Source organism: Cibotium barometz, chromosome 66 (genome assembly GCF_041138505.1).
Source record: "Cibotium barometz isolate CiBa-2024 chromosome 66, ASM4113850v1, whole genome shotgun sequence".
Taxonomy (NCBI): domain Eukaryota; kingdom Viridiplantae; phylum Streptophyta; class Polypodiopsida; order Cyatheales; family Cibotiaceae; genus Cibotium; species Cibotium barometz.
This window is the reverse complement of record NC_141111.1, coordinates 15,507,209-15,518,005: the sequence shown is the minus strand read 5'-3', so window position 1 is coordinate 15,518,005 and position 10,797 is coordinate 15,507,209. Positions and strand designations below refer to the sequence as shown.

Genomic DNA, 10,797 nt, shown 5'->3' with positions numbered 1-10,797 from the left:
TAATTGATTTGTCTCTATAATAAATAAATATATATACCTAGTACTCAAATTTACGCAAATGGCGGCCCACTAACGGATGAGGGGGGGGACAACATGCTGTAGCCAATTGAAACATGCCATGTGGAGAAAGTGTGGGCCCCACAGTTTCAACGTTGGAAAAAGAGCGCGGCGCCCCGTGGTGGGGTCCACGTAAAAAGGAGTTCAGTGCGGAATCATTTTTGTAATTATGGGGAATAAAGTCTAAAAACAAGAAAAAAAAGAAAAGAAAAAAAAGGCGATTGCGTGCAAGTTGGCCCCCGCCCTCTCTCCCTCTCTCTCTCTCTCTGTGTCGCGACCTCCCTCCTCTCTCTGTGTTTTCTTCTATGGCTTCCTTCAATCCTCTCATACTAGATTTTTGAAACACCCTTCCAACCTCCCCATGCGGCGTCTCGATCCCTCCCCAACCTCCCTCCCCGACGGCGATGCCGTCATTCCTCCAACCTACGCCGACTCCGACGTTGGCTCCTCCCCTCGCTCCTTCGGCGCTGGCGGTGGCAGACCCGGATCCATCACCGAGGATCCTCCTCCCCCAGTCAAATGGGATGACTCCGCCTTCACCAGAGTCAAGCTCATGTGCAGTTACGGCGGTCGCATCCTCCCCCGCCCCCACGACAATCAGCTCCGCTACGTCGGCGGCGACAGCCGCATCGTCGTCGTCAGCCGGAACGTCGCGTTCGCCGAGCTTACAGCAAAGCTCTCGAGGCTGTTCGGGGCGTCGGTGGTGGTGAAGTACCAGCTGCCGTGCGAGGATCTGGACGCCCTCATCTCCGTCACTTCCGATGAGGATCTGGAGATCATGATGGAGGAGTACGACAGGCTGCAGACTGCCAGTAATCGATCTTCGTCGTCGTCACGGCTCCGTCTGTTCCTGTTTCCGTTGAAGCTCGAGAGGAGCCAGACGTCCAGCCTGTCGGACATTCTGGAGAGCAACCACACCCGCGAGCGATGGTTTGTCGATGCCCTCAACGGCATGCCGGTGCTGCCCCGCGTGAGATCGGAGACCTCTTCTATTATCTCAGAAACGCCAGATTACCTGCTCCAGGGCAACGTGGATGCTCTGGAAGAGTGGGCGGCTGCCACCAGCTACGGCAACAGCGTGCCGCCTCCTCCGCCAGAACAATCTCCCGACAATGACCAGTTAAATTCCATCGTCGCGTCCGCTCTCTTCGGATCTCTGCTACAGCATTCTGGCTCTGGGGAGGTCTCCTCTGCCCCTGGCTCGCCCTCGCCCCTCAAAGCAAAGCCCTTCTTCATGGAGTCCTCTTCATCTGCCCCTCCAGCAGTCATCTCACTCTTGTCTGCCATTGCCGAATTTGCATCCAAAGGGCAGCCCACCTCCACCCAGCAGGCCGGGTTGGAGATTGATGGAAATCTGGCAGTGCCTCCGCTCAACAATAGGCGTGGATCTGGTAAAAGAGGCGGGGATGTTACAGAGCAAATGAAGAACCGTGGGGATGGCTACATCTCTCCGACATCCGACAAGGGCACCTCCAACACCAGTGCGGAGACGGCTGAGCAGTTGATGTTATCAGCAGGGCTGATCGATGATGATGTTGTGATGCAGATCAAGGCGAGCTATGATCTGATGGGAGAAACTCGACAGAAGGTAATCTATGATGGAGGGGTACATCAAGTTGTAACAGAGGTCTCCAAAGGAGCAGCTGCACTGAAAGGGGGTTCGGAGCTAGAAATCCCTGCTCTGATGGGAAAACCTATTTATGATGAGGAGGTCCCCCCTATGCACATGGTTGCTCAAAATCTTAAAGGGTTACAATTGGAAGAGAGAGTTTCATCTCCAATTTCTTCTCCCCCTGCTGTGTCTTCTGCATCAGCTGAATTTATGCCTCCTGTTCCGGTTTCTCAGCAGCCAGTTCCTGTTGTGGCATCAAAATTGGGTGCAGATGACAGATTGAAGCAACAAGTTTCTCCTACATCGGTTCACGCCGATTCTTCGAAATCAGGTGGGGAGGACAGATTGTTGCAGCAAGTTTTGTCCACATCCGCTCATGTTGTGGCATTAAAACCAGGTGGAGAGGACAGATTGATGCAACAGGTTTCTCCAACACCACATCAATTTTTGCCCCCTGTTGGTATTAATCAGCAGGTTCCACTGGCAACAGTATCAAAACCAGGCGGGGAGGACACATTGATGCATCATATTCCAAGTTTCGACACCACCCAGGATGTAGTTCCTTTACCAACTAATTTCTACCAGCTCCAACAACAGCAAGAGTCCCTGGAAGAAACAACATCTGCCACTACTTATGCAACTCAGGGGCCCCCAATCATGTCACAAACCCCATCTCCTGGTATGGGTGTGACTACAGCACCATCACTCATAGCACCTTTCAAGCCGGCCATAGTGCCCCCTCCAGGATCCAACGTGGTGGCCACAACTCGCCTGGCTGTTGCTATCTCTCGTCCACCATCTCCCCCTATAATAGCCCCGGGAGCAGCGGTTTTCCAACAGCCATTTTCCCAACAACTACCCCAAATTAAAACCACAAGCCCTCCTGCTTCAGTACCCCCCATCGTGGTTACCAATGTTAGTCCTACAGTCTTCTCCTCCATGGGGGAAGGTGTAAAGGGCATTCCTCCAAAGGCCCATCATCAAACTGACATGGCTTTTTTACGGAGACAAGTGAGTGACCCCCTTCATAGTCAAAGGGTGGCAGCAATGAATTTCAATGCTCCCATTGCTCCCGGCGTGCCATCCAGATTCCGAGCCATGGGCCATCCCGTGCAGCAGGTGGTGGAAGGTATTCCGCATCAACAGTTACCCATGATTGGAGTGATTCCTGACAAGAAGCTACCAGTACCTGTGCAGAGAGTGGCACCACTGCCCTCTGCACATACTCCATTGGCCCCAGCCGCCCAGTACAGCTACTACATGATGGAGCAACCGAATGCATTACCATACCCTGCAGCCATTGGAGGGATACCCATGTACAATGCACCATCCAACATCAGGATAGCAGGGGCCACTAATTCTCCTGACACTGTCCAGTTTGTTGGTGCCAATCCTTTTGTGGACGATGTACATCCAGTCTCTCCTTACCGAGACGTGCTTGAAGTGCCTCCTGCAGATCAACAACAGAGACATCAAATGCGGCCGTAGCAAAGACCAGAGTAAAAAATATCCACCCACATCTTTGACATACAAAAATAAGGGAAGTTGGCTCTTGTTGCCCCCATCATATGGTTTGCTACTTGGGAGTACCCTAGAGATTAATGGGAGCCTCAATTGCTCCAGGAATTACAAGTACCACTGTACAAACCCACATATCTTGTGTGAGTATGCGCATCTTTTATGACACCCACTCCTGTTTTTTTAAGCATAGAAAGTATGGCTTGTGTGGATTTTAGACAGGGATATTCAGTTTGGTGGGCAATTATGTATTACCTGCTTATTGTTCTTTACAGTGGCTTCTCTAATTTGCATAGCAATCTAGTGGGTTAGACTTGCATATGCTTTAATAGTTTTGTGTGCTACCACCACCACGGATCGCATGTGAGGTATATCCTACTGAGATTGGACTTCCTTGACAATTGTGGGGCACAATTGTGCCATGTAAACCCCTGCTTGTAAAACAAAACAAAATTGGGCTTGATGTATATTATCTAGCACATCAGAAACTCAAGCACCATTACTTATGTGCTTCACAGACTTAAAATGATGGGCAGGGAAGAAAAAAGATGGATGGGGGAGATATGGAATAAATTAACCTAGATCCCAAACCTTCCAAAGCAAAATCCAAGCATACAAAGCACCATTGCTTCAGAGCTCTTAGCCCCAAGTTCAAAGAAAGCACCATTGCAGTCTCCTTGATGTAATACGTAAGATAGTCCTTACAGGAATCTACATGCAGGACCGTGAAAGAAATGTCCTTTCACAAACCAGTACTTGGGCCTTGAAAAACACTATCAAAATAATAATAATAACAACAATATAAAAAAAAGAAGTTGAGACCCATTCCCTCACCTCATGATCCAAACGAGCTGTTAAAAGATATTTTTTTAAAAAGATGAAGACTACGGAATTTACGTAATTTTATGAGTGAAAGGCTCCTTTGTAATCGAAGTAATCGAGTTTTAAAATTAAGTCTTTTTATGAACCAACTTTTTTAGGGCTTTTTTAAATACCTTTTTTTTTTGTTAGTCCAAGTGTGAAGGAAGGACCTTATTCTTCTTTATACAAGGACCTTTCTTAACCTCTTTTTTGTTATTATCGCGTAGAGACCATGGCTAGAACCAAACAAACACGAAGGACTATCTCCAAATCGAACCTCCTCAAATGCACCATCATGGGAAGGAGCCTAAATCCTAGTTTCCCCAAGAGTAGCTTGCATTACTTTGGGGGAAGTTGGTGTAAAAAGACTTCCCATGGGTTTTGGGTGATTTCCATCTAGCGTAGAGCTTGCTAGAGGTACATCAAATCTAGTGCCGTATTCAAGACTAGGAAAATCCAAAAGACGAACTTGGAAGTTGGAGCTTGCTAGAGGTACATCAAATCTAGTGTCATATTTAAGACTAGGAAAATCCAAAAGACGTTGAACCTAGAAGTTGGCATCTTGTCTACGCCTGTAGAATGAGAATTCTTGCTCCTCCTCGTAGATACAGCAAGCATACACATACATATGAAGCTTTAACCATAAACATTTCATGGCTGCATGTAGTGTCCAACACCCATGCCCATGAATAATAGAGAATTTATGATATGAATCTCAAGAAATTAGGGAGTAGTTACTTGCTCCTTCACTCAAGTACTTGATTTGTTGTTGGGTTTCAACTTGATCCTCCTTGCACTTCATTGATTGCTTGGAGACGAGGACTCGGTTGTGCACCCTCAAGTAAACCACCAACTTGTAGAGTACTTCCTGTTTCTACAGGATGGAGCTCAACGGCCTCATTAAGTAGTAGTATACATGTTGTTGACCATGATGAAAAATTACCGCTATCTAAAGAATGGATCCTCCTTACTAAAACCTTGATAGTACTAGGGGTATAAAAATTTGCTATCATCTAAAGAATAGATCCTCCTTACCATATCTTTATAGTATTAGGGGGATAGATTTTTCATGTATCGAGCCAAGCTAGGCTCTAAATCGATGTAGATTAGGATGTTGAATGGGACTTAATCTTCGTCACTGCTTGGTAAGCAAACCATGTAGGGCTTAATATGGTCTTACATGTAATTAATCTCCTTTGGAGATTGCATGCATGCCATGCAATGGTATTTGGTAGATCAATCTCATGGTTGAAGACCACAAATCCAAAAAAAATCCTCTAGACAAATTATGAGTATTTATCGCAAACCATGGTAATTTGTGATAATTAAGAAGGTGATGATTTGTAGGCTAAAGCATAGAGTGTTTCTTGAGAGTGATATAACAAAAAAGGTGAGTTTTGGCCTAAAGGGCCCTTTTATAGTGGACCTAGGGTTATTGGATTTGAACAAGCTAAGGCTCTTTACAAAGGTAATGATGTGAGGAATAAGTCCATGTGATTAGTTTATGTTAAGTCTAGGCCCTACTATTCTCTATTTTGGTTTTTTATAAAAAAAGTTTTCACGAAAAATGGGTCATACGTTCCGACTTAAGAGTCTGATTTGGGAATTCTTTAGCTTGTTAGATAGGGGGTATTACACACCCATCAAGTTCAATCCTTGAGATCACTTTTGGTATACAAACTGCCAAAACAAGGCTACTCCACAAAATAGGGTATAACCGCTTAATGGTAGCTCTAAATAGTATGCAATTTGCCTTGTTTGGAAGGTGTTGGGATGGGTAATGAAGCCTAGGTGTCAACATAGGTTCAATCCTAAGTGGTTGGAATTGAATGTTGATAGTGGTAAAAGTGGCCAAAATTTTTCCATAGTTTCACTTGTTTGCAATTGACCTTGTATCCTTACACCCCAATTGACATTAGATGCTCAATTTCACATGCCAAGCCTAATGTGAACATCCTTTTACCATGTGCAAAGGTCTCTTAAAAAAAATTGCCATATTCTCCTTTGTTTGTAGAGACAAATACACTTTCCAAAAGCCATATGGCACATTTTCACGATTCATAGCATAAACCATCCATCTCATGACTTCCCCTTTGCTTCCAAATATCAACAATAAAAGACCAATCCACCAATGCAAAGAAATATGCTAATTCTCCTCAATCAACTTGCATAAAGCATATATAATGCATTTCCATGTTTCGCTCTAGTCATGGGTACCCTTACCACAATGTAGATTCTAGGAATTGAATTGTGGGAGTACAAGTGAGGTGAGATGTGTACCTTGAAATGATTGAATGGAATAATCCACTTACAATTTAGATGCATGAACTCATGCAATTTCAACCATATGACACATTTTCACCATCCATAGCATAAACTATCCATCTCATGATTTTCCCTTTGCTTCCAAAGATCAACAACAAAAGACCAATCCACCAATGTATGCAAAGAAACATGCTAATTGCCCTCAATCAACTTGCATGAAGCATATACAATGCATTTCTATAATGAAGCGGTGGACACATGGGAAGTGTACATAGTAGGCCAAGGGCCAAGCACAACCTGGAATAGGCCAAGGGCCAAGAGTAAGTGGGGGACATAGCCTTATGAGCCAAAGGCCAAGGAGGGTGGACAATAATAAGTGTGTGTGAAAAGAGGCCATGGTATATAGGCCAATGTAAAATTACTAATGAAAATTAACTCATACTAATCAAGATTACAAGCTATCAAGCTTTCATAGCAACCTTGCCCTTCTCTTTGTCCATGGATGGTGCTCCTACACCCATGTTGTCACTCCATGCCTTGAGTGGCCAACCTCAATCATTTTTTAGTGGTATCAGAGCTTTCTATTAATCCAAGTTTCCCGAAATTTGGCCATGGAGAGCTGCAAAAATTTCAGCTTTATGTGTGCTTCAAGAAAACCCTAAAATCTCAAGAGTTTCACCACAAACCTTGCTCAAACTTCACATACATGATCTCAGGCACTTAGCTAACACCTTGGAGTGATTAATGAGAAAGATTAGCATAGTCTTCAAGCAAGGATGAAGGGACAGCAGGCCGACGAGACGATCTACATTAGGGTGTCATTTTCGTTGAAAATGTGCTCAAGAGAGCAAGGCTTTTACAAACTTGCATGGTGTTCTCTACAAGTTTCAAGAATTTTGGAGCTCAACTTCATGAGTAATGATAGCCATGGATTCTCCAATAAGCTGAAAATTCATCTTCACGTTTTTCAACATGGGAAGGACATTTCTTCATCAACACTCAAGCTTGAGGCTCCATGGTAATCTTTGAGCAATTACTAAATACTTTCTTGCATTAGTTGATTGATTTCTTGAGTCTCTTGTATCCATACTCAAGATTTGGGGCTTTCTTCCAAGAAACCATAATTTCTCACCATTGGCCATTAGTACATGCTATTAGCATTGCTTAATCATCATTAAAACTAATTAATGAGGACATTAAGCAAAGCTTTTCACCATATGGGCCAATTAATCAACCATTTCTCTCAATTTTGAACAAATCTTGCTAAGTATCAATCATTTGCATCCTCTTAAGGAGTCTTGTGGTTGACTACAAGCTTTTAGAAGCATTAATTACCTTGCTATTGATTATTGGATGCTTCAAATTCTCAAATGCATGTAAATGGTATGGCAAATGTGCCAAATCTTAGCAAAATCTTATGCTATGAAGGGCATTGAAGAACATTAATGGTGTGCGTCAAGGCAAAGGCATTGGAAATTTGGGTCTAATCACTATTGGATGCCATTTTGGATGTGTTGAATCATTGGAGGTGCTTAGGTGAGCATGAGTCCATGCTTGAGCTTATGGATATTTGTATATTGAACATGAGTCATGATTAAATTCATTGGAAAGTGATCTAAACTCATCTATTTGAGATTCATTCACTCTCCACATCCCTTTGTATTACACTTTCTATTTCTAGCATACTAGTGATGTGTGAGGCTATCTCGGTATATGGAGGACAGAACGAGGGGAGCATGTCTTGAACTCACCATGCCGTGAGTGCCGTGGTAAAGTGGTACGGTGAGGGATTAGGTACATGATGGTGAAGAAACGGCCCAAACCCTTGCCCTTGGATTGTATACTTAGGTAAGGGGGTTGGAAGAGCTTGGCCAGGAGATCGGCAAGCTTCAACGTGCTTCACTGACATACATTCTCAAGGCAATATTAAGGCCAAACATCAAGGAAAATCGTATGGCAAAATGATGCATGGGTGAGGTATTGGTGGACCCTTATGCAGTAATTTTAGCATGCAAAAAGTGACTTGCAGTGGTCAAATGCACATGCAATTGGATTTTCTTGGACACTAGGGCGATTTGGCAATGAATGCATGTGTGTTGTGACACTTGATTACATTGAGATTTTGCTCCAAATACAAAGGAGATGCTGTCCAATTTTGCTTAGAAATTCATGTCTGGCCGAAAACCCTAATTCAATCACATCAGGGTTTTGGGCAAGTGACAAGGTCTCTACATCATTGCAAAGAGCTTCGAAACAAGCTATTGGGTGGTGCACAAATCGGATACTAGAAGTGGGCCTAATTTAGGGTTTAATCGGATTCATAAAACCCTAATTCAGTCTAAGGGGTTTTGGAGGTTCAAAAAAGCAATTGGATATGATTATAGTACTCCCTAAGACCTACCAGCCCACAAAAAATTCTAGAATCGGGTACTGCATGCTTAGTCAATGCACATAGTTGACTTTATTCACAAAAGTCAAAACAGAGGTAGTTCCACTTCGACTGAAGCAACGGGATTCGATTTAGGGATCATCTTACTCAAGAGCTTTCCAACAAGATGAAGCAACATGGCAGCCCATCTCTATGTTGGAAGGGATGGAAAACCTTTTGATGCATCTGAGGTAGATTTTTGAATCAAAATAGTAAAAACCAACTTGCTGTAATTTACTGTTGTGAGGCATAAGAGAGGCTCAAAATGGATGCAAACTTCTTAGAAATGATTGACTATGAGTTAGAGAGCATTAGATGAAGTTTTAGAGGTCTCAAAGGCTCAAATCATGCTCTCTTGGATAGCTTTGGCAAAGAAGTGTGAAGTGGTTCATCTTGTTGCTTATGCAAACCATCCATTCTATTGGTTCTACTTTGTGCATATTTCGAGGACGAAACATATTTAGGTGGGGATGATTTGTAATGAAGCGGTGGACACATGAGAGTGGACACATGCGATGAAGACATGAGTGTGGACACATGGGAAGTGTACATAGTAGGCCAAGGGCCAAGCATAAGTTGGAATAGACCAAGGGGCCAAGAGTAAGTGAGGGACATAGGCTTATGGGCCAAAGGGCAAGGTGGGTGGACAATGATAAGTGTGTGTGAAAAGGGGCCATGGTATATAGGCCATTGTAAAATTACTAACAACGATTAACTTATATTAATCAAGATTAGAAGATATCAAGCTTTAATGGCAACCCTGGCCTTCTCTTTGTCCATGGATGGTGCTCCTACACCCATGTTGTCACTCCATGCCTTGAGTGGCCAACCCTAATCGTTTTAGTTGCATGTTTCCTCTTCTCCTGTATGTAGTCAACATCCCTCTTTGGTCACTTAAGTTGATTAGAGTGATAAGGGAGGGTTAAGGAATTGAAAAGAGGCTTGATTAGGTTCAAGGCACATTATTAGGCACGCTTTAATGAAGAAAAACACTCAAGTCAAGCTTATTTTCTCAAAACCCTCATTCTTCAAGAAAACCCTAATAGGTTCAACCATATGAAGTGTGCAATGCATAGATGGGAAGAGGGATACATAGGGAAGAGGTTTATCACCCTGGATCTCAAGACTTAATGGTAGAAATCCTAAATTTCAAGAAAACTCCCAAAACCTTCAAAGTAGCCAAGAAACCCTAAATTTTTTTTATCAAGAATGCAACAAGGGTGGCATCAAGGGTAGAGGAGAGTGTAGGGAAGAGCAAAGTAATGCTAATTTCTTGAAAATGTTATAAGAAAACCCTAATTTTTGAGAAAAATCCTAACTTCATAAAGCTTGATGAAATGAATCCATAACCATGTTTGAAGCACCAAAGGACACCATCTTCATCACCAAATGAGCTTGAAAGAAGTCCGTACACAAAAATAGCCTCACGGGCTAAAATCACCTAGTTCCAATGATCAAGAAAGAGCTCTATGTGTCGCTTGGAACACATAGCATCATTGCCCTAAGCTTGGGCAAGCATAAGGGCCTTGTAGAAGGAGCCATAGCCGTGGAAAAGCTCAAGCAAGAAGAGGGGAGAAAGAAAACGTAAGATGCTAAAATTTTCCCCCAGATCTTCCTCAATTTTGGTCCATAGCTCAAAATGTTTGGTCTAGTGCCCAAAAATTAGTCAAAGAAAACCTTAAATCTCATCAAAATGTGAGACCAAATAAAGAAAAATTGCTATAAATCCAGCTCTCCCATCACCATCAAAAAAGAAAAACGTTTTTGTGTCTCTAGAATTTGTTGAAAACACCATCAAAATGCAAGAAAATCAAGAAATAATTGCTTTTTTTCTTGAAATTTTTGTAAGAAAGTGTAAAAGCACATGGAAATATCTCCAACTTAATTGAAAAATCAAGACTCTAATACCAATGTAAAGGTGGGACCATAAAGCAAAAGAAATAACTCATGCACATGTAAATCAAGAACACCATAGCCATAGCATGTGTACCTCCATCATGTATCATATGAAAGTGACAGACAATATAGCAAAAGGAGTAGGGTCTAAGCTATACCT

General features: G+C 43.0%; 1 protein-coding gene across 1 annotated transcript; it reads left to right on the top strand.

The window, feature by feature from the left end:
• Positions 1–265: 265 nt before the first annotated feature.
• Positions 266–3,487, top strand: LOC147602805 (uncharacterized). Its single transcript, XM_086797764.1, has one exon. It carries the CDS (start codon positions 419–421, stop codon positions 3,155–3,157), a length of 2,739 nt encoding a protein of 912 aa, XP_086653890.1. The 5' UTR covers positions 266–418; the 3' UTR covers positions 3,158–3,487.
• The last annotated feature ends 7,310 nt before the right edge of the window (positions 3,488–10,797 follow it).